This window comes from Barbatula barbatula (assembly GCF_947034865.1).
Source record: "Barbatula barbatula genome assembly, chromosome: 1".
NCBI classification, from domain to species: domain Eukaryota; kingdom Metazoa; phylum Chordata; class Actinopteri; order Cypriniformes; family Nemacheilidae; genus Barbatula; species Barbatula barbatula.
This window is the reverse complement of record NC_136766.1, coordinates 29,403,030-29,428,327: the sequence shown is the minus strand read 5'-3', so window position 1 is coordinate 29,428,327 and position 25,298 is coordinate 29,403,030. Positions and strand designations below refer to the sequence as shown.

The 25,298-nt window shown below is 39.5% G+C and overlaps 1 protein-coding gene across 1 annotated transcript in view; it reads left to right on the top strand.

Moving 5' to 3' along the window:
- Positions 1-11,193: 11,193 nt before the first annotated feature.
- Positions 11,194-25,298, top strand: part of slc6a5 (solute carrier family 6 member 5) — a gene marked incomplete at its 5' end in the record, with an annotated part of 29,587 nt that continues 15,482 nt past the window's right edge. Inside the window, 9 exons of the mRNA XM_079469573.1 lie at positions 11,194-11,283; positions 11,388-11,831; positions 12,621-12,768; positions 13,155-13,286; positions 13,423-13,596; positions 14,237-14,384; positions 14,471-14,603; positions 15,693-15,827; positions 15,933-16,036. Coding sequence (XP_079325699.1) covers positions 11,194-11,283; positions 11,388-11,831; positions 12,621-12,768; positions 13,155-13,286; positions 13,423-13,596; positions 14,237-14,384; positions 14,471-14,603; positions 15,693-15,827; positions 15,933-16,036 — 1,508 coding nt within the window. The remainder of the gene's footprint in view (positions 11,284-11,387; positions 11,832-12,620; positions 12,769-13,154; positions 13,287-13,422; positions 13,597-14,236; positions 14,385-14,470; positions 14,604-15,692; positions 15,828-15,932; positions 16,037-25,298) is intronic.

The window sequence follows — 25,298 nt, the reverse complement described above, 5'->3', positions numbered from 1 at the left end:
CCTTAGCCAGCACATTTAAATTTGACTTGATGTCCGGCGCTCTGGCTCCCGGTAAACATTTGACTATGGTGGCTGGTGCCTCTATGTTAACGTTCCGAACAATAGAATCACCGATAACTAGGGCACTTTCAGCAGGTTTCTCAGTCGGTGCGTCACTGAGCGGGCAAACCTGTTCGAGACTGTAGTCTGAACGGTTGAGTGATGTTTTGACCTGCAACTACACCGTCTCACAGTCACAAAGTTTCCCAGCTGCGGGGGTTGTTCAACCGGAACCGAACTGTGCGCGCTAATATTGCTCGCATCCAAAGTGTTTTCTAAGCTCCTTACATTCTTCCTATCCTCAGATAAAGATTGGATGCGAGACTCTAATTCTGAGATCTTCTCTGTCAGCCTAGCTATTTCCCTGCATTTATCGCATGTAAAGCCCTCGCCGCTGACAGAGAAGGCTAAGCTAAACATATGACATGAGGTGCAAGTGACAATAATAAGAGAAGAAGCCATAACTCACCGGGTTTGAAGAGTAATTCCAACTTACCAAGGCTGCTCGGAGATTCTTAGTATATATACGCTTAAGAGAGAAACCGTTAGCACACAAGAAAACTAGAAGGCGAGATGATATTTAGCAGTGTAAACAGAAAGCCCGCTAGCACGCTTGTGCTATGCTAACGGCGCTGAGTGTTTTGGTTTAGGATGTTCAAGTAAATAACCAGGAGATGGTCATTGAGATATCAGGATAAGTTTAGCAACAGCAGTGATAAGTACCAATGTATGCTATGAATAAAATACACTAATATGAAAGAAAGTACAAGTGCAGTGATTCAACAAACCGATTCCGCTGCAGTGAGGTTAATCCTCCTTCAATTACCTTTTTTCAGACAGGGGTCCTTCTTGGGCAGGTTTCGAGGCGTGTTGTGTTGACGACAGATGCTTCCCAGCAGGATTGCTGAACGGGCCCTCGCCTGCATTGGTACATCAATTATTTAGAGTTGTTGGCTGTGCTACTTGCACTGAAGAGGTTGCAACCTCTCATGGTCCAGTTGGACAGCACAACTGCCTTGGCGTATATCAACTGCCAGAGTGGTATTCGCTAACAGCAGTTATCACAACTCGCCCGACGACTCCTCCTGTGGAGTCAGCAGGTGAAGATGTCTCTGCTTGCCACACATATCCCAGGCGACCTGAACCAGACAGCCGAGGCGCTCTCTAGTCAGTCAAAACCCAGAGAGTGGCGAGTCCACCCCAGCGCAGTCCAGCTCATTTAGGTGCAGTTCGGACAGGCACAGGTGGACCTGTTCGCCTCCCTGGACACCACCCATTGCCCGCTATGGTACTCCCTGACCGAGGCCCCCTTCGGCACGGATGCCCTATCGTAAAGCTGGCCACGGGCAAGCGGAAGTACGCCTTCCCCCTTGTGAGTCTCATTGCACAGGTATTGTGCAAGGTCAGGGAAGAGGAGCATCAAGTACTGGCCCAACCAGACTTGGTTCTCGGAGCTAATGCTCTTGACGACAACTCCCCCTGGCCGATTCCCCTGACAAAGGACTTTCTTTCACAGGGGAAGGGCACGTTGTAGCATCCGAGACCAGACCTCTGGAATCTCCATGTCTGGCTCTTGGGTGGGACGAGAAGATCCTGAGAGGCCTACCCCCGGTGGTTGAGATCATCACTCAGGCTAGGGCCCCTGCCACGAGGCGACTGTACGCAATTAAGTGGCGCCTCTTCTCTTACTGGTGTTATCGCTTGATTGGGGTCGTGTTGTCCTACCTGCAAGAGAGACTTGAGAGCAATCTCTCCACTTTCACACTGAAAGTGTATGTAGTTGCCATTGCCGCTCCTCTTGGGACCTCGATGTGGTCCTTGCACCTCTCGCGGCACTCCCTTACAGTCCGCACATTCTCCCATGAGTTCTCCCCTATTGGCGAGACCATTTGTGTGGAAGTGGTCTCTGTAGTGCGTTTTCTCAGTAAAGAAATAGCGCTTACCTGTGGCCCTTACAGTGAGAGAAACTAGGCCTCCGCCTGTAATGGCCGGTGACAGGGGCTTCCCACCTTTTTCAAGCTCTGGGACTCCCTACCTCTCCACTGGAAGGTTACAATTTCGCGCTAGCACTCACGTCTGACACGCCCAGGCCAGTCAGCGTCGCTCCGCTAGAGATTGTGACATGGCACAGCTCGTGGCGTGTTTGTAGAAACCCCATTCTGTTGACACAACATCGAGAGACCAACAGAAAAGGAACGTCTCAGTTACGTATGTAACCTCTGTTCCCTGATGGAGGAAACGAGATGTTGTGTCCTTCATGCCACAACACTGGCCGCCCAGTCCAGCAGTCGAGACACGATTCTCCGGCTCCTCAGCACAAAAGGTAAATAAATGCAGCACGCCATCTTATACCCCGGATATCCGGGGCAGAGTCCAAAAATCCTTTTTGTATTCGCCAAATGTCACAAATATGTTAATTAGCGTGTGGGGCCATCAAGCACCACAGTTTCACAAAAATGGTAATTTTAAATGGTAATGCTGATCTTAGCCAATTATTTTTTCTGTTTTCATCTAAGATTTATTTTAGCACATTTGGACAAAATGTAATCCAGCAAACTGAAAGTAATGATTTGATATGTGTAAAAAACATTTTTTTCTGTCTTCCTTACCTGCCTTTTTCTTTTAGTAGTGTGTATTCTCTCTCTTTCATTGATTGTGCTTTGTGTGAGCGAGAAAACCCTTGTGTTGTCAGCTGCGTCAGGATTAAAAGCTATTAGTTCTGCATCATTGCCACTACAAGTATGCTCCTGAGATTGATAGAGCTGCACTACTGTCATTGGGGGCGGGTTGGAAAAAATGGTATTTATACCCTAATACTTTGGAATTAAATCTGCAATTAAATGGAATTTGTGTATTAAAAACCCAAAACCATTTTTTTCTTTGTTTATTATTGAAGAAATTCAGCACTTCCAAAACTCCTTTGCATGTTTTTTTTTAATTGCATGTCAATAAGTCTCCTTTACTGTGTTTAGCTGATTACTGCTAGGCAGTCCAAACAAGTGTCAGCATTTACTAGAATGTCATGTTCTAACCTTTTCCTCATATTTCATTCCAGGCAATTGTGGGCTATTTTGACATTTTCTTCGGCATACGCTGCGGAAACAAGGTAAGCAGTAGTGCTGTGCTGTTTAACAGTGAGCAATTGCGGTCACGCCTTGCTGTCTTTTAGGCCCGAGGCAATTGCAATGCAGTCACGAGCCTCTCATACCTAAATGCTGAAATAAGCATTTGCCTTTCTCCAGTGACCAACTGGAACAAGCAATGAAATAATCTAAAACCCATCAACTACAAGCGATCGTATGCTGGATTGTGACAATGGCCTTTAAGCAGGAATATGTCAACTGTTTGGCTGTGAGTGTTTTAACATCGGTTTGCTTTAAATGAGCAAGTGGACAACCTTTGTATTATTTGTGTGTTATTTAGTTGAGATTGGTAAAACATTCAGAATTTCTGTTGATTTTATTCCAGTTTTGCATAGGCAGTAATCTCAAATTTTTTATACTTTCATATTATGTACATAAAGACTTTAAAATGATAATATGGCAGCCACAATGATGGGAAAGGTTACTTAGTTAGGTTACCCTTGTAATATTTGTTTACCTTGAGCTGCCCTTCAAGAGCATACTTATTATATTATGCTGTTACTTGGCATAAATTGTTTTTAAGCTGTTGTAATTAAAAATGTAGGTCGAGTTCTCCACGTCTGTCCGAACCGACACTAAGACCCACCGGAAACAAATAGTGTTCATACTGGAGACTCCAATCTCTGTCAAAGCTGGTTTGTTCCATTTTCACAAACACTCTGTATTTAGTGTAATTGTAATCACACCAGTTTGATGTTGCTTTGTGTAGTTATGTCTTTTACATTGCAAATGGGTTTATCTGGCATGTGGGTATGCAGTCATCGCAGTGATTTGATATACATAAGATGATGTGTGTCACAGAGGTATCTTTTCTTTCTCCCTGACAGTTAAGACTGTGACAGGTTATCCATCAGTAAGGTTGGGAATCGAAAATCAATTCCCTTTCTGGAATCAGATTCTTAAGGTGACGAATAAGATACTTGATATAAAACGAACATATCAGTTCCTCTTATCCGTTCCAGCATGCACATTTTTGGACAGAAATTTGCATGTGTTAACTTGTGATCTAAAAGGCATTATGAAAATGCATGTTTTAACTGCAGTAAGGTCAACTATAGTTTTTCAGTAAAGCACATTGAAATCACATTATTATTTTTTTTAAGTTATAGTTTTACTATACTAGTGAAACTTTTACTATACTATATAATAAAACTGTGTAAAATCACATTCCAATTATAGGTACCATACATTTTCAAATGTCACTTTGAATGTATTGCTAAAAACAGTCTAAATGACAACAAACCAGATGTTTTACTTTGTTTTACCACTTTGGAATCTTAACTGGGAATCGGAGTTAATACAATTCAAGTGATACCCAACCCTATCCATCAGTCATTGAGAGACTCATAACAGTCATAAAAATAATATAAACCTTATTTTTGTCTTCGGTAGTTTTCAGCATTTTTAATTCCATTTGACTTTGTAAATAGAACCTTTTTGTTTAGTGTAAAGAAGTGTACAGTGTAAAGAAAAAAAATCACATAATCATAATAAGTTACAGAATAAGAATATTTTGACAAAAGTGTTAGATTGAACCTTATAATGACAAAATGGTAATATGCTTTACAATTCTGGCCACGAGCACATTTTTCAGAAATCACCCAGCCTTTGCAGTCACATTATGGAGAGAAGACGTTTGGCATTTTAAATGTAAAGCAGCAACATGTCATCTTCATTCATTTTAATGACTGTAAGACTGCAGCGTACAAGCTTAGAATTAACATAATGCTATCATCATCGTCCGCTGGTATGGACACAAATATAGTAGTTATTGTTATAGTTATCATAATAGTGTGAAGTATTATATATTTTGATCCAAAAGAAATGTTGCTATTTAAATAAAATGTAATGTGCTTGCACTGCATACAGCGGCATTTTAAGTATATACATTTTGTAGCCCTTAAAGCTAAATTATGAATTTAAAACAAATGTAGTTCAGAAATTAAAGACACATACATAATTAGTAGTTTCTAAATTTCAAGCACTAACAACAGTGACCTCTGGCTTGACCCACTATATGTAATCAATAGTTATTTTAATTTAATTATAATTTTTTGAGTTATTATGAAGTACATGCACTTTTGACCTTATATTATAAAGACTACAAAGAATATAATGTTATATTTTGCTGGTCTAATTGTTAAAATATTAATTTAAAAAGAAGCTAAAGATTAATAAAATCATAGCTGTAAAACAGTTTGTCAAAGCACTTGTTTTATTCATGCTACAGTTACAATGGCTAATGAGGACATTGATGTCTGATTGGCTTCCTTGTCTGTCAATTATGATATCTGTGTGTAACTCTCAAAGTTACATATTCAAAAATATTCAAGCCATTTTCAATGTTTTATGTGTTTAATTTCTTTATATGTGATATTGAATATGTTGCAATTTGTAATGTAATATAATTTTTTCAATTACAAACATGTTGTTTTATTTGCACAAAATACCCAGTGATAGTAGCAAAAAATGATTAAAACACGGTTAGGGAATGTACCTATAGCCTAGTGGTTAGCACACTGACATATCGTGCTTCCATCAGCATCCCGACCCAAGGTCCTTTGCCGATCCTCCTGTTCACCTCTACACCAACCCAAGAAGAAAATGAAATGCTTTTTATAGCAGGTTGCCTCGTGTAAAGTTATAATGCAGAATCTCCAACTATTCATATATATGAGGCAGTGCCACGGCCCCTTTAACAGATGAAGTGTGTCTTATCACAATGACTATCTAAAAAAATTGCATTTGATGCTTGGTTGGATGGTGCTTGAATGCAGCACACTATTACAAATGACTGTTGCAAACTGTAGCTGTCAATGGGCAGCACCACACTCAGTCCCTCCAAGAGCTGTTTAATGATAAGAGAGGACATCTGCTAACAATACTTCTCCATTTGCTGATATCTGCATCAGATAAAAGTTGTGTGACAATTTTGTATGGCTATTTGTAAGTTTGAAATTGCTTTTAAAAAGGAAACGAGATGTGAAAACATGCTTAAAATCTATAAGCTGTGTCTCTTACTTCACCTTGAGGTCCCTGATGATTTATGGTCCCTGATCTTGATTTTTTTATATTTCCTTTCTCCTCAGGCTTAACCCCTCAAGGTTTTAGATGTCCAAAACCACCTGTACAAATGCATAGACGACAACGTGATGTGACATTATACCATACAACAGACATGAATATGAAGCAAAATTCCATGAAATGTATAGAAACATTGTATCTCATTACTAAAGTTCACTTCTATTTAAGCTATTTACAAAGGTTAGGAATGTTGATGCTAAGATATTGATAATGCACTTTTAGGATGTATTTAAGTTAATCAACTATTCTGCGGCATGTCTTCCATAGATCAGCCAACGTACCAAAAACTCTTAGAAACTGCAACCCTTTCTGTAATATGACATTTACATTTACATTTAGTCATTTAGCAGACGCTTTTATCCAAAGCGACTTACATATAAGGAAAAATTGGAAGCAATTATAACATAGGCAACAAAATACATAAGTGCATCAAACTAGTCCATTAAAGCCTAGCACAGTATACAAAGCTAAGAATAGTGAGGTTAGTAAGTGTTTTATTTTTATTTTTTTAAAGAAGGAAAGGGAAGAGAATTAGGAAAAATCAATCAGCGACGTGTTGACGGAATATGAAAAGATCATTGAGGTGTCAGAGTAAAGTTCTGTTAAAGGGAGGTGCAGTTGTTTGACAGATGGGCCACTGCAGTGTGTTGGTGATTCTGAAGGCCTATTTTATGCATCTTTACGGGAACAGCAAATTTACATGGTAATGTGCTGCAGAGAGAGTCTTTTTTCAAATTTCAGCTTTTTTATTCAGTATTGCAGTATTTGGGCTTACTTTTTGTCTAAAACTGCAATAATGATTCAATATTAGATACATTGATATCTCAATTTGCCTAAGTCACCCTTGGTAGCAATAGTGCTTTGAATTCAAATAATACTGTATCACACCCTTTGGAGCCATCTTTGTTTTCTTTGAATGTTCCAATATCTTTCCCAATACAGTCCCTAGACAAACATCAACAATCTTGCTTTTGTTTTTATTCAGTACTTTTTTTCAGTATTTTTAAGCAAATGTGAACTCTAACATTACCGACCACGTTTACAAGGAATCACAGGGTCAATGAATTGCTTTCTCTTCTTGGTTATGAGGACAAAGCTTGAAAGGCTATTTTTCATGTATCAATGTTGACACGTACACCAGTTTAATCATGCCTTTACACACATTTCAATCAAGCCATCCCTCCCTTCACCCCAATGTGAATTTCTTGTCTTTAATTGATCTTTCTATCATTTAAGTTATACTGGCGATCACTACATTGTGGTCTGTCAATTCCTTTCTCGCAGTTTATACTAAAGCAATGGTTTTTACAAACTATCAAGACTTTTGCTTGGTATGTGCTGTTTTGAGGGGAAAAAACGAATTACTAAATTGCTTATTTATTAAACTTTTCATTTAACTTAGTATTATAGAGGCTTCTATCTTTTCAAAACATTTCAGTAGCTGAGTTTTTCAGTCTTGTATTTTTGTGTAAGAGTTGGCTTCTTCTGTCCTTATCTTCTCTACCTGTCATTCTTTTGGTTGAGGTATGATCAATTGGCATTATGAGAGTACAGTACAAATGTGACAGTTGCAGTTCAGTGCAATGGCCACATCTGACTGCTCTTCATTGCCTTACATCAAATGCTATAGTCAGCATTTTTCTTCAATTTAACCTGGATACAATAAAAGAAATAACAGAGGGAGGGCTTGTTTACCAAATGGGTAAACATTCATTTACGCCTGGCAGTGAAACGTGAAGTTAATCAAAGTGATTATCTGGTGTAATCATCGCCATTGTCTTCAGGCAATCCTGATAAAGCGTGCCGCCTATATTCATACTGTAATCATACTGTAGTGAGCAGCAGCTTTAGTTGCCATCTGGATTCAGTCGGCTCGTCAGCCTCCCTTCGATTCTCTCAGCATCTGTTCTATTTCAATAGGAGGCAGATCTTTTTTTCTATCTTATCCTTTGGAAAATAAAGCCCTGCAATTTGACAGAAAGGTGATGCAAGGTGACGCCATTTTAACTGCAACTATAAATGTATTAAATATGGCTTAATGTAATTATATAGACAGTTCATGTTTATTTAATCGGCCAGTGTTAAATCCTCCTTTTTTCCCTCTCTCCTTGATGTTGTACATGAGAAGAACTTCCGGGTCATATTACTGTGCTTAAGAACAAAAATGACCCCAGAGCACTGCTCTGGATATTTCCATTCGAAACCAAACCTACAGCCTCCAGTTAGAGAACACATTTTATTTGGAAAGAACAGCATACAAGGAGGTATGGAGGCATAATTTCTTGATGTAGAACATAGGGTGGCGTTCAGGAACCCCTGGTGGTTCATGAATAAATTGCAGGGTGTTCGTTAGTTGACGCAGCACACTATTTACACCGGTGTTGTTTCCATTACTTTGAAAAAAAGGTAAATTGCAAAGAAATGTTACATGTTAAAAAATAATAGTCATGTAAATACTACTGTAAAATAATAACTTGAAAGGGATACAAATAAAGGTTTTTTTAGATACACATGCAAATGTGTACTTAACAAAAGTGTTCTCAAAATATATTTTTTAAATTTCAGGGGGTAAAACATGCAAAAAAGCACTTCAGCAGACAAAGGGTTGTAAACCCCCTGATTTAAAATGTTTTTTTTTATTATTTATACCAAGAAATTCTAATGTTTTTCTATAATGACTGGGTAAGCAAAAATTTAAATAACAATTTATTTGGCAATGTCTTATTATCGTTTTACTTCTGGGTATAATAAAAATCGGCTTAATATGAAATGTTGTCCAGTGTAAGAAATCCAGTTGGAATCAAATAGCCTATATTGTCACAAACAGCGATCTTAAACTAAAGTTTTTTTGCAACCCTCTGCAGGTTTTAAGAGTTGAATCGGCCTACATACCTTATTTTGCTAAAGGCACATTCATTTTTTAAATTAATATAACTTATCAGGAAAAATTTTGTGTTTCAACAACAGAAACTATTAAGACAAATTACTTTATCTGTTGATCCTTACGCTAATCGTATGTAATACATTTTCGGCAATATATTCGTCAAGCAAAACTATTTTGTAAAATAAATACCCGAATACCATCGTTACTACACAGTCAGTTAAACAAAAGGTCCCTGATTGGAAATTGTACAAAATACGTGGTGAAATGAAGTTACTTGTTTGAACTGTAAGCTACATATAAATGTTAAGTAGCACTGAAAAACCACGTATTTCGGATACCTCTTTCTTAAAGGCGCAACCTGGTTTTCTTTATACGTGTAGGCTACGAATGACACGGATGGAAAAGCAGAAATCAATTACAATTATTCTCTGTTGACAAATTAATTAAACCTCGAGATAAGAGCTAATCCAGCCGTATAGAGGCGTATCACTCGCAGCCGTAGATGTATGATCTGCAGCAGTGGTAGGGTGACATAAAGACAGAACAGACTAAATATTTATATTTTCAAGTCAGCACTGTTATTTTAATAAACTGTTATTAATAAACTGGTTGGAGTGAACAGATCAATAGCAAATAAGCATATGCATAACGTTTTCTGTGCATTAATAATTAAATATTGCTTATTCGAATGTGTGTTAGAGTTGTGAATTGTTAAAATTATGTCCGTATACGCTTAATACACTGTAGTGTCACTGGAAATAAACCCGATAATAATTATTGCGTAAAAATATTGCGTAAACGTTAAATGACTACCTCCACACCCACTTTTTACACTTGAGCAATATATGTAACAGTGAAGCAGAAGGCGTTCATTCCTTTTTCTTTGCGTGTAAAGGTACGTGAGTGTTCGTTTGACGTAAAAACTTTAACAATATCAGTAGAACTTCTATATAAATTATTCTATATAATTATTTTTCATAATTTTGTAGTCATTGTTTTGTTTGATTTTGGCAATAAATGCTTGCAATTGCTACTTTCTTGCTAAATTAAAGTTTCCTATTATTCAAATACTTTTACATTGGCTATTGTGTTTTGATTATCTGGTCAATAAGTCAGATATGCACAATCAGCCTGCGTCTGCAGAATCCTCTTCAGCCTGCGTCAGATGAACATCTTTACAAAGTCCTGGGGGACAAGTTTATTAATCAGTCACGAGTCCGTCCTAAAACGTAATCTCGCGCTGTCTTGTGTGTCACGAGCTCCCGTCCTCGCGTGTAAAATCAGAATTCAAAGCCAATGATTTATCAAACCCCATTATAAGGAAAATGTCACGGGAAGGGTACAGTACTATCCACTGACGCAGAGACCCGATTTTTGCCACGGAGATATAGGAAGCTTTGCACGACCAAATTCCGTCTGCCTGCCTGCCGTTCTTTCAGCTGTTTATACCCCACGTTTGTTGACTCTGCACAAATGGTGAGTAAAGCACATTGATTTTTCACCCTTTTTTTCGTTTACAAATGAGAACAATATTGACGGAGAAAAGTAAGTAACTGAAGTGCGCTGTTAACTAAGACTCTATCCATGGTGCTGAAACTTTTTTAAATGACGGAACCTTCGTGCTGCATACTGTAATATATATATATATATATATATATATATATATTATACGTATTTACTTACACATACAAAGTAAGTTTACAAAGACAATGACTTTTAATCAAAAACACGATTACGTTATCGTTACAAGATTGAAGATGCACAATAGCCAGGAGAACGGTGCAATAGAACCGTGTTGTTTTTTCGTTCATCGGATATAAAAATAAATGAGAAAATTGTAACCTTTAGACATTTGAAGAGAGTGTTGTCCTATGGTGCAGTGTAATTGTTGGTGTAACGTTCCATGCTTTCACTCGCATTTGCACTGCACACTTACATCAGGACTGGTGGAAGCCGCAGGGGGGAAAGTCTCGGCTGAGCACGGCAGCTTGTCTATTGCCCATAAAACCAAGGGTTGTGCAGGGCTTGAATGACAGGAAGGAAATGAGGCGTAAAATTAAAGAATTTTTCTCTAATGGTAAAAGCAAGAACCAAACAGCGATCGTCCGTGAGCTGAAAACCAAAGTGGAGAATGTATGTCCGGAAACGATCAGCCTGCTCTCGTATGATTTTCTGTGCTGCCGACTTGCAGGTTTGTGATATAACGCAATTTACACTCCACATTTGTTCCGTTGCAGGATTTTTCTGAGCAAGGAGAAATGTTAAAAAAGCCACCAAACAATAATCTGCCTCAATCTTCGGGGGGAGCGGTTGGAGCTACAACTAACAAACCAGATAATGGTAACGTGGTGCCACAGCAGTCTGCAAACGAACGGAAAACTTTCTGTACTCCCGAAAACAAACCCTGTGAGTTGGATTCCAGCAAAGCCTATGGGACGTTTAAAAACGTAACCCCTGGACCCACGTTCGCTTCCTCTGCTGTGCGAAATGATTCAGTAGGTATGGACGGTTCGACCACTCACGGTAAAGCCACTTCGGACGCGATGTCTAATGACCAAGGTGCTGTAACGATCTCCGCGGAGCATAATAACACCACTAGTGAATGGACCTCCATGAGCCAGACCACCATCTTACTGGATGCAGATGGTAATACATCTGTTCTGCCTGGCACGGTGACGGGGGTAAGTGGTTACAAATGAACATTTTAATTCCTATACAGTCAGTCAATTACCACTGGGTTTAAATCGTTCAGACGGGCAGAGTATTGAGCAAATCTATATATTTATGTCTGGCTGGTCACGAGACCCATATTCTGTATTTAACATTTAAATTATTACATTATTTACATAATTACAAATTTAAGAACTGAATAAACGAATATTAGGACTACTGTGGAATCAGAATCCAAAGAGAGCTAATGTCAATTGTGATTAAAAATAAGACTCATATTCTAGTCCTAATTTGCCTTCGACAGATTTTTCTTATGTAGTTTACAAAAGAGGAGCGAAACGAAATCTGTTCCCAGTATTAAAATTATTTTAATTAACTTGGTCTCTTTGCTGAGAGTGATTATTTCTGACAACAGTAATTACAAGCGTTTTCGCTATTAGGTCAGGTAAAGACAATGTGGCAAGTAGGCTGTAGAAGGAGTCCATTTGAAAACATAAAATACTGCACCACTATCGCACTAAAGCAAAAAACTAAATATAATTATAATTTAATCGACAACGAAGTTGCATGTCTGCTTATATGAACTGCGAGGATTGCCCGAAGTTTCTGCTGGCTGCAGTTTTGCAAGTTCATGCGTTACATATATATCTGCTTTTACCTTGTATCATTGAAAGTTGTTATGCCGTTCGCCTTTTTGTTATTTTTGTTGCTTCAGATATATAATGTTTGTGTATAATTTTGATAGCCATTTAGATATCTTGAATGAGCCTATAGCCGAATATTACGTTTTTTTCCTACAGGATGACGATGATGATGCAGGGGGAGATGAAAATAAGGCCCGGGGAAACTGGTCCAACAAAATGGATTTTATTTTGTCTATGGTGGGATATGCCGTAGGATTGGGAAACGTGTGGAGATTCCCATATCTTGCTTTTCAGAATGGTGGAGGTGAGAAAAGTATATGTATATACAGCATATTTTGTGAATATTGGGTCGCTTGAAAGTTTGAAAAAATCTAATGAATATATCGTTGTAAAAATAAGTTTTTATGATCGCTTGGATTGCCCTTACGAATTTTACTTATGTTTTTACACAAAGAGACGTGTTTACTATACTTTTACTATCAACAAAAAGATGGCTGACTTTCTTAATGGTTATTATGGTATTTGTATTGGAATTGGTGTTGTTCGTTCACATTTTAATTCAATTAAATTTATGTTGATAAAAGGATTTAAACTTTACATTTATACAAATACTGCTAGTAAACTCTGTTAAATATTTCGTGTTTATATGAATCTCTACCACTGTTTGATTACGCGTTTGTTGTTTTGTAGGTGCGTTTTTGATTCCTTACTTGATAATGTTAGGCCTCGCCGGTATACCTATATTTTTGCTGGAGGTGTCGCTGGGTCAGTTCGCCAGCCAAGGTCCTGTTTCAGTATGGAAAGCAATTCCGGCTCTACAAGGTAATCATTATTAGTTGTGAATAATCCTAATGTGTAATGGGCCGGTGCTAATGTGGTAAATACGTGTTTTCAGTGAATGGACCTTCATTGAATGGACGTGTCATTTATATTATCTGGTTTCATTTTGTTGTTATAGGTTGCGGGATTGCCATGTTGATAATATCTGTCTTGATAGCTATATACTATAATATCATTATGTGCTGGACATTGTACTACCTGTTCGCTTCGTTGAAGCAGACACTTCCATGGGCCACCTGTAAAAATGAATGGAACACCATCGGGTGCAAAGACAAAGACATGCTGCTTTTGGGTAAAGACGAGCGCCTCTCTCTCTCTCTCTCTCTCTCTCTCTCTCTCTCTCTCTCTCTCCAACCCATCATTCCCCTTCTTTTCCTAACTAAAATGCGCAATGCGCAACCTGATTCCACAAAATAAACTACAACGTTATTTGGAGTGATTCTTTAAAGTACATTGCCGTAAATAAGCAATAAAAAAATATTTTATGTTTTACTATTTTAAAATCGCGAAATTGGAAGAAATCGTGTGCTGTGTGTCAAAAGTACTTTAAATAATAGAGGTAAGGTTTCATTACCAGTTTAATTTGTTTAAAATAGCCCATTTCCCTTTTCTTTAGCGTTTTTTGCTGGTAAATTCAGCATTTTTGCTGGTAAATTCAGAAGAAAAATCTGCTTGCTTGACAAATTTACTGTAAGGGTTGGTGCAGTGCCGCAGTGAGAACCACTGCCATCTTGTGGCTTGCTTGCATAGTGCTACCAAATCAGATAAATCAATGCTGAATTGCAACCATGCTTTACAATTATGTATGTGTGTATATTTTAAGCTGATTTAATTTTGGGCTTGGCATATTTTGCAACAGGAAAGCAGAGAAAAAATACATTTATTTTAATACCAAGTTCATTTCAAGTTATATCATTGTCTTCTTCTTTCAGACTCGTGTATACTAAGGGAAAGAAACATTACATCAATCAAGAACACAACATTTTGTTTATCTGCCAATGCTGTTGGGAGTTTAAGTAAACTATTGAATGCCACAACAGATAATAAAACCTATGTCAGCCCTAGTGAGGAGTATTTCAAGTGAGTGTGCTTTCTGTTCATCTGTCAGTTAGTCTCACTGTTGTTTAATGTAATTTTATACATATATTTCTCTGCTTAATTCACAGATATAATGTGTTGCATTTTTCAAAGGGTATTGAATACCCAGGAGACATACGTTGGCCCTTGGCAGGTTGCCTTTTTCTGGCATGGCTTATTGTCTATGCCTCTTTGGCTAAAGGGATCAAGTCTTCAGGGAAGGTATAAAAGACACGTGCACTGCATTCAATTTGTATTAAATTTCTCTCATATCTTATTCAAGGTGGCTTTATTAGGTCTTCTTCTAGTGCAATGCAAAATGTTCTTGAGTTATATGACTTGGATTGAATAACATAGAAACACAGCCATTGATGCCATTCTTCAATACTATTAAATAAGCAATCCCAAGTTGCTCAAATGTAACATAGTCTGATGTATTTTGAACGTATTTGCCAGTTACATTTTTGCTCAATGTAGTTTTGATGTGATTACTTTTCCAAAATGTAAAGGTATTCATAAAGAATGAAGTTGCTTACTTTTGAGTGCTAGTGTATATTTATGTATTTGGCAATATCTTTTCCGAGAGCAGCTTAGAGAAAACATAAAACAAGACCTCCTGCTGGTACATAACTTGTAAGTTGTCTATGAAAGCCTGTAGATTTTTTATTTAAAGGCCTCAAGATGGTTGTGCAAGCAATGTGTGTACTTAAGTGTTAGCAGTAAATGCTTGCTACAGTTCAATTACCGGCCACTGGAGTCGCTAATAACAAGGATTTTTAATGTGCCACTAAACGTAGGTCATCCTACACATTGAAACGGGTGATCTAGATTTTCAAGTGGAATTGGACTGCGGGTTGTGTTTATTCATGGGTTGGTAAGAAGGTGGAAGAATTTAATTTGTCTTAGTTTATTTATTAAAGTTAAGTTCTGTTATTTAAACAGGGAACATCACATTAAGCACATTATTTTGTTACGCAGATGTGGTAAAACTGCCAAGCTGGTCTTTGAACACTCAAGAATAAGTGTGTCAGAGATACGTCTTTGACTGGGTGTTATTTTTGTACAACAATATATATATATATATGTATTTTTACAGCCAGCCATGACACAGTGCCAATAATTGTACATTAGAAAGTCTTAATCGTACAGTACCAATAATATGCCTGGTAATTAAATAGTAGCTATTTAACTAAAAAAAATGTCTAGTTTGGTACATAATGCTTTCCAGGACAGGCTGTAATCAAGCGATAAGTTCTTCACTTTTGACAAAAGATATTGTGACAACTAGTCACAGAGAATTCATGTTTTCAGGTGGTGTATTTTACTGCCACTTTTCCCTATGTGGTTTTGGTCATCCTGTTGATCAGAGGGGTCACTCTACCTGGCGCCAGTTCTGGTATTCTTTACTTCATAACGCCCAAATGGGAAAGACTCAATGATGCAAAGGTAAAGCAACGAATGCTTTTATGCTTTAAAAATTTGATTGTGCGTGTGTGTATACAGTGTACTGTATATATTGTTATTTGTGTTCCTGTCTGTTTTTCAATCCAGGTGTGGAAAGATGCTGCTACCCAGATTTTCTTCTCTCTGTCTGCAGCTTGGGGTGGTCTAATAACACTCTCATCCTACAACAAGTTTCATAACAATTGTTACAGGTAACCAGCACTTTCACCTCCTACATCAATGATGGGTTGGTTTCCGAGACAGGGGTTAGATTAAAATAGGACTAGGTCTTAGATAAATTGGAGCATTTACTGTAAGTAGTTTCTCCAAACATGTCTGGCACTAAAACATTACTGGTGTTTCAGAGTGCCCGGGAGTTTGCACTCTTGTTTTGAGAGAGCTCAAAGCGCGTCAACATTTATACAACAAACCTGAGTAAATGACCGATCATATCTAGTAATCCAAACTACAAAACACAGAAAACATATCATTTACATGTTAATGTCCATTTGACGAGACAAAAACATTACCAGAGCTTTCCTAGTTCATACTAAACTGTGTTGCTTTGACTCGGGTGTTTTTATAGGTTGTGGTTAGCCTATTAAAACAACTATATGGTGTGCAAATAATTCAAATGCATCAGTTTTAAACAAATGCTCGTTCTTTTATTCTGTTTCTATTTTCTATGTTCTGTTTGAGAAAGCTACAATTTGAACTTGTTGTTCTTGCTTCTGATTGGTGTAACGTTACTCTATTTAAAAAAAATATATATATATTTTTAAATCTGCACCGTAGTGTTGGGGGAATCCAAAAAATTTAGGAATTATGGGAGGATGGTGAAGAGCTGGCAAGGGACATTGAAAAGTAGAGGCCAGGTGGAGCTCTTGTGGGACTTCCAGGCAAGGGAGCTGACCGATGGAGGCGGTAAAGGTGGAAAACCCAGGCAGAGCTTATATATAGACAAACCAGGGTCACTCTCCAAAGGGGTGTATTCTTTGCCACAGCCATCAACAATTCAGATTTCTTAAAATGTGGATCTCATGCCAATCTCATATGAATCTTGAGTACCTATAGATTCACTTAATAGGCCAAGGTGTTATTATTTGTGTTCAGGGGAATAGTGATTCTAGAAATACATACTTACCTTTCTTTGCTATGTGGCAGGGTAAGAGACACTACGGACACAAGACGACAGATGTAAACAACCCCTGAGGGGAATTTTATTAGAACAAGTCTAGAAAACCCTGGAAGCTCGTGATCAGGAATCGGCCGGTCCATGCTCGTGCAAATAGTTCCTTTTCCCTTGTGCATTGGTGTCCTTTACTCTTGACATCCACTGTAGGTAGTAGCGCAGCTCCAGGACTGCCCACTTCACGGCCAGAGCCTCCTTTTCCGCGGCGGCGGTCTCAGCCGGCGTCAACTTTCGGCTTATAAAGGTGACAGGGTGTTCTTCTCCTTCCTGGACCTGAGATAGGACGGCCCCCAGGCCGGTGTCAGAGGCGTTTGTCTGGAGGACGAAAGGGCTGCTGAAGTCCGGGGCGTACAGGACTGGCAACGAGGTGAGGGCTTGTTTAAGGGTCTGGACCAGGCCGCTTCTGCCTGGTCCGTCCACTCCAGGGTCTCCGGTAGCCCTTTCTTCGTCAGGTCGGTCAGGGGGCTGGCTGTCGAGGAGAAATGGGGAATGAAACAGCGATATTAGCCCGCTAAACCTCAGAATGCACGCACCTGGGTCTTGGTGGTCGGACGAGTCGCCAACCGCACAGCCTCTACCTTCTTTTCCTGGGATTGGCTGAGTCCCAGACCGATCTGGTACCCCAGGTACTTGGCTTCCGTCAGAAACAGGTGGCACTTCTTTGGGTCCAGTCCGCCATAGCTGGTCGAACACCCTCCGGAGTCGGTCCATGTGTTCCTCCCAGCTCTCGGAGTGCACCACCACATCGTCGATATAGGCCGTAACACGATGTTCATCATCCTCTGAAACGTTGCAGGGGCCAGATGGTAGCCGGATGATAGGACTCGGTATTGCCAGTGGTCACTGGGGGTGCTGAAGGCAGTCTTTTCTTTGGCCCCGGCCGACATGGGTACCTGCCAGTAGCCCTTGGTGAGGATATGTACCGAGCCCTACCAAGCCGATCGATCAGCTCGTCCACCCGCGGCATTGGGTAACCGTCGAACGAAGAGACTTCGTTGAGCTATCTGTAGTCATTGCACAACTGGAGGGTGCCGTCTGGTTTTGGGACCACAACAATCGGGCTGGACCACGGGCAACGGGATGGCTCGATGACCCCTAGTTGGAGCATCCGCTGTACCTCTTATACGGTAGGGCCGTTGCAGTACGACGACTCCAGGCTGGGCGCGGTGGGCCACTGCAAGGTGTTGTTTCACAAGGGGCATCACCCTGTCGATCCGCTCGCGCATCTCTGTCACATGTTCTATCACCGTCCGATGGGGCGTGGGCTGCTGTTCCAATGCTTCCCGCGCTATGTCCAGCAGTCCTCTGGGCTGACGGCCGAACAGCTGCTCGAACGGAGTCCGGTGGAGGCCTGGGGAACTTCCCGGATCCGAAACAGGACATAGGGTAGCTCTTGGCAACCACAGTCCGGGAGAAGCGGGGCGACGGGGGCCGCCGGCCTACTCACTGGTCGAACATTACCCTCCGGCCGTTGCCTGTCGAATCCACCGCTCTGGGGTGCCGTCCTCTTTCTCTCTCCAGCGTCTCGGGCGGATGAGGTCATACTCACCGGTCGTTGGAGGTGTCGGGGTAGGGCACCAAGAGACAGTCGATCAACATCCTCTCTGCGACCTGCAGTGCTGTGGAGTCGTCCGCCAGCAGCCAGAGGTGAACCAAGCGCATCAGCTGGGCGACTTGCTGCCGTACCTGTGGACACTCGTCGTAGCCCCACCAGTGAAACTGTTGAGCTGCGATAGTTCCCCTCGGATCTTGCTTTTCAGCACCCGGTAGTCGTCAGCCTGGGCAGTTGGTAAGGAATAGTAAGCTTGTTTGCGCTTCTCCCGTCAAGAATGGTGCTAGAATGCTCGCCCATGATCATTCCTCAATCCCTCCCTGGTGGTGGATATGTATGCAGATATGCCTCGACATCATCTAGGCCAGACATCTTCATCAGCAGTATGGTAGCCTGGTGACGGGGTACGGCTAGTGGCGCTTGTGATGCTGCTGCATGGAGCTGTTCACGCTCTCGGTAGGCTCGCTCTTGTCTGGCCACCAGCTGTTCAACCCTTTGTTAACCCCTGGTCCTGTTTGGCACAACATTACCAACACAGTACCAAAATCAACGCAACCAGAAAATCAATGCCAACCCATTGGCTAAGGCTATTATAGCCCCACTGGCACCATTAATACATGCTCAGTGCCCCTGGTCCCGCATGGCTTAACATTACCACATAAACAAACTCAACGCAACCAAATGCGCCAACCCGTTGGCTAAGGCTGTTATAACCCCACTGGCACCGTTAATGCATGCTCAGTTCCCCCGGTCCTTTATGGCATAACATTACAACACACAACACCATTTATTATGTGGTCATTTGACAGCCCATATTGTGTCCTTCCATTTCATCCACAACCAGTGGCTGCCTCTCTCAGCAACAGTGACAAGTTCTTTGACTACCATCCGGCGGGCCTGTCCTCTGATTCCCACATCTTTAAGCAGCCTTGTAGTGGAATTGGAAACAAAGCCCCTGCAGCCCACTTTCCACAGGGAACACTTTGTCCTTTCCCCGCTCTTCAGCCTCTGCTGCCAAGTTGGCATACCAGAGATTCTTTCTTTCAAATGCTTCGGTAATGGCCTCCTCCCAAGGTACAGTCAACTCAACTATGAAGACTGACCTACTGTAGCTGGAACACAGAACTATGTCCGGCCGGAGGTTGGTAGCTGCGATTTCCAGGGGTAAAGTACGTTTGTGGTTTAAATCAACTCGCATTTCCCAATCCCAGGCTCTACTCAGCAGGCCTGACTTCTGCACTGAAGTGTCAATGAAGTTGTTACTCTTCAGAAATCCCATCTATTGGCCACAACGCTGAAGAAAATCTTACCTTCCACATTCAAGAGGCTAATTGTGTGAAACTGGTCAATAGTTGAGGAGTTTTTCTCTTTGGGGATCAGTATGCCTCCTGCTCTACTCCAGACCTAAAGGATACTAAAGTATCACCTGCTTTTTCCATGCCACAGCCATTAATATCTAAAGTTTGGGCGCAAACGTGATATTGCTTGCAATTAACATTGACAAATCAACTATTTTAACATTGATTCAATGGTTGCTTGCTATCTGGGATATAACCACTAAATGTTGGATTCAATCTTTTTGTCTACTTGTTTTCTTCCAGTTAATACTGGCTTTGTGTTTCTTTTTTTATCTGAGCTTACTCACCTTAGTGTGAAACAATGCTTCTTTCACGCATAACTATCACACTAGTAATGCTATTTTTTTTTTCAAAAACGCACAAGATGACACTTGTGGTGATCCTTGTTAAAAAGGACTCGCCTTTGAATGCCATAGTGAAAGATCACAAAACATGACCTTTATATCGAAATTATTTTATTTTCTGAAAACGGGTCTTAAGTTATACTTGTGCTGTTCCCTTTCAAATTTCACCAATAGACTTGAAAAAATTATCTAGAAACACATTAATACTGTCATACAGACATATATTTCATGGAACATCTTGTGGGGCCCAAACTGTTCATAAATAATATGTATGACAGTGTCAGTCTGTTCTTTTTGTTTGTCACAATGGCAAGATTTGACAGACCAGGTGGTCATTGATTTTTGCTCCTAAGTATTAACTGAAAGAAAACAAGTTGACAAAAAGATTGAATCTAATAGCCTAATTTGACTGTCTTTTGGTAAGTGGGTCATTTTGACCCGGGACAAGTGTTATTCTGTGCCATTTTGTACCCAATAAAAGCATTTCAAAACAAACTTCCTGGTTAAACAAATAACTCTTAATTAAAGTAGACTAGCTTGAACAACAATGCAAATTGTGTTCATACTGTATTTAATATTGCCAAGATTATTCACAAAAAAAAATATTTTTGGTCAAAGGCCGAGGTACCTAAACTCAGATTAACTAGGCCTATGATTAATCAGTTTGAAAAGACACACAAAACCAATTTGACAAAAATATTGAATCCAATATTTGGTGAAAATGTAGCATAACAAGTGATTTATGAGCTATCCTTGGTAGTTGGGTCATTTTGACCCGGGAACACTACAAGTGTTATATGATTTTTAACACAGAACAAGGGTAAACAGCCTGTTTCATGAGAATTGATACACTGGTGTAGAACATAGCTGCAATATAAAGCATTTTCTGAAATTCAAAACATGGGTATCTTTTGTTGAACACCCAAAAACACAATCAAATATTCAAAAATAGGCAATGACCCCTTTATCATAATAGTAGCTTGATGGTTAAATGTGCTATCATCATGGTGAAACGTGTTGTCACCACGTTTAAAATGTCATCCCCTGAAAATATGCAAGCTTAATGTTAAATCATGTTAAAAAATGCTAGCATAATGCTAGCATACTGAAAGAACATGGTAAAATGCATGTGTTTATGGTAAAGTGCAGAGGCGCTTCAAGGATGAGTGTATATACAGGGGTTAGCCCTGAGACATCCATATACGTATGTATATCAGAATACACAGAATACAGTTTAAAAACATGGGGCCATTTACAGTTCACACCTAAATAGGCACTGGAAAATGCAAGTCACTCTGCTTTCTCATTTTATTCAAAGTGCTTGTGCGCTTGCAGCATTCTAAAAATGCATGCACCTGGAGACAGGAGCATTTGTGCTGCCACCACATGATTCTCCAATTTAAGCTCACTTGATGCATGTCTACATTTAAAAGAGCATCTAACAGGGTGTCACTTGCTGTAATGGTGCCCTTCATGGAGATGTGAAGAAAAAATTGGATATACTCGTCTTGAGTTTGTTGTACAGATGTGGCCGTACAGATGTGGTACATCTTCACTTATTACAGTCACCACTTTCACTTTATTTGTATCTGTACAAAATATATTGTTGATCAGGTGCTATGATCATTACAGAAAGAACTGCTTTCATACCTTATATCTAAAACAAAATTGTTTTTCATCACTTAAAAGTTAATTAACATAGCTCTCTGAGATTTAGTTCTACATGCAAATTAGCACAACCTAAAAAAGTTAAATCCAAGTATAGCTATACACAGAGACATCAACAATCAGACTATGACTCTCAAGAATGGTAACAAAAATAAATGAATGCCACAAAGCATGTTGGGAAATATAATAACACAATTCATCTGTGACTCCAGGCATGTATTGCAGCATTAATACATTTTGCTACATAACTCTACTATCAAAGGATGATTTGTGCTGATTACTCAATTCTTTGGAGAAGAATAAAACTCTTTTGATGTTCTGAGTCTTTAGCTATCAAACTCCTCTTTCAACAATGCGCACATGCAGCTGATGATAGACAATTGCTGATTAATGAAAGTCAAGACCCATACAGAAGCAAACAGTGATCACTATAATGGTGACATCAAACCAAACTTGTTTTCAATAAAATACAAAATAGATCAAAAGTCTGTCAAGACTCACTGGGATCTTTTGTACACCTCTGAAAGTGATGTTTGTAATAAGAGAATATTGTAATGGTGTTTGTGTTTAAATCTGGTGAGATCTTGAAAGCAACAAGATTCCAGTCAAGTTAAATGTATTATGTTTTCAGGTATCAGTGTGTGGGCCAGATCTCATAAAGCAGGTTAAGTGCAAACTCAGATTAAGTTAACCCCAGAAAACGGGATTCTCTGGGTTTTCCGTTTCAAAACGCGAGGTATGTCAAACCCAGTAGTCAAGCCCGTTTCAGAAATTGGGGTATCTTATACTCAGAGTGAGTAAACATAGAAACATACTCTGGAACCTATCCTGGTAGGGAGCAGGTTTTATTCCAGTTTGTTACAATCCCCGCCCCCTTTTCGAAGTGCGAGCGGTGTTGAACTTGCCTACGCCGTTTGTTTTTTCATGAGTTTTCCTTTATCACGCACAAATTCGTCACACAGACATTAAAATGGCATGTCAGTTTATTCAGTAACCCGTAGATGAGGAAGCTGCATTAATACAGAGAGAGTTAAATTTACGCCGGGAGAGAATGGTGAGGCCCCGTTTGGATGTTTTATCATATCTGAAGGATTTTCTCTGGTGGCCATTGCAACCAATGATGACTTTCATTGGTTGAGGTTTCTAGGACTATACCAGTGCATAGCTGTCATACAAACAGGATTTAGAAGAACCAGCCATGACTTTCTTAGGGGAGAAGGTGCGAGCATGGCCAGTTTTCTGTGTTCTATAGCCACAGTGCTCGGTTCTCATATCCTCATAAATTTTAAGGCCAGTTTACTTAATAGAGTAAACATTTCCCAGTCAGGAATTCTACTAGCAAGAGCTTTTATTTCTTTAAACTCACCTGACTGAATTATGTTTCATTTTCAGCTGCTGCCATGTTCTTTTTATTGCACCTACATGAAATCTTAGGTGTTTATAAATATATATATATATATATATATATATATAGAGAGAGAGAGAGAGAGAGAGAGAGAGAGAGCGAGAGATATTCACATTTTAACGGTATCAACAAAATGAATATAAAAGTGATTGATAATTACAATCACTTTTATATTGATTTTGTTGATACTGTCAAAATGTGAATATATCTCTCTCTCTGTGTTGCTCTTCTTTCTAAAATGTGCTCATATTTGCTGTACGCTTGTAACAGTACCTCCAATTGGACTGGCGAGAAATAAACAGAGCGTTTTTTGTCACGTGCCGTTGCCATGGTGAATCGTGCTATCTTCGCTCATTTGATGATGGCTTTTTAAAGCAGCGGTGTATGCGTGTTAACTAGGATGAACTTACTCAGAGTAGATTTAACTAATTTAAATCAGCTGTTCTAAAACAGAAAACTCAGAGTAGCAATTGTCTGAGTAAATCAACTCAGAGTTCATATTTTAACTCTGTGTTGGTTTAACCTCCTTATTGAAACGGACCCCTGGGCCAGGGACCCAGCCAGTACTGAGACAGAAACTAACATATTGTGGCCCACAAGTGAGCCAGAACAGTTTGCAGCATTCTGAAAAGATGAAATATTTTCAACTCACTGTGATGTGATGCACCTGGAGTAATGAGCATGTGGCACAGCCTTCGCACAGAGACCATATGATTTGATTTGTTGTGGCAACTGGAAAAGTAAAATTTCTGGATTCATTGCCACAACGTAACTTTGTCAGTAAGTTACGTTGTGGGCTACTAATCAGGACATGATCACAACATCATCTACATCCTAAAAATATATTTTTAAGTTTTAACCTGTACATGACCTTAAGCCAAATTCAGACTATAGGATTTTAAAAATCCTGACCAATTAAGAAATCTGGTAGCAGCACACTTGATTCTTGATTCTCTTTTATAAAATCTTAAACATGCTCATAGTGAAAGATTTAAAACTCTTGGTGCATCACACACAACAGGAGGATATCATACCAGTGGACACGCACATCACGTGATCCGCTAATCTATAAGCGGATATAAACATTGTGTAATGTATATATGAGGACATCTAGTGGTATTATGGTGTTATGTCAACTGATGGTCATGCAGGCCTGGGATATTTTGTTTCTGGATGCAGTTAAATAAAGTTGAGTGCTGAAATTCCTGTAGTCTGAGCAAGGTTTTAGGGTCAAATTTTGGTAAAATCATTCTGTTTTTATAATGAAAATAGTTTCTTTAAACAGCAGTACAAGGAGTGGCGGCTCCAGACAATTTTGATTGGGGGGACAATGGGGGATCCTGGTCATTTAAAGGGGGGTTTCATGAAAACCAACAGAAAATACAGTGGACACGGGTAATAACTGCATATTAATGCTACTAAACAAATAAAACAACACAGCATATCAACTACTTTGTTTTTAATTAATTAATCAATTGTAGTTTGCAAACAATATGCTCGAACTTTAATTGCCATATCCACACCCAGTGCCGCTGCTAGCCATATTGGTGCCCTAAGCATAATTCCATTATAATGTCCCCCCACCCTGAAATTTGCCAGTTTAACTTATTATTACCAAACATATAACTCAATACCAATAACACAATAGCAGCATCTCAGTATAAAACCTAGGAACACTAAATAGAGAAAGTAAAATCTTCACAGCTTTCCTGACTTTGTAAACATATGTAGAATAGCCAACACACACTACACATTTGAAAGTGCAAACTTTTCTTCAGTAAACAGAATTAGTAGCAGCAAATCCACATTTCCTGAATTTAAGATAATTAAACATGGACATACCTGCATGTGATGCACACTCATCATCTCGCAGTTTCTTCTTCTTTCTTTTCTCTGATGTCTTTTCGGGGCCATTTCCAAATAAGTTGCCTAGGCTACCGTCTGTCAAACTGCGT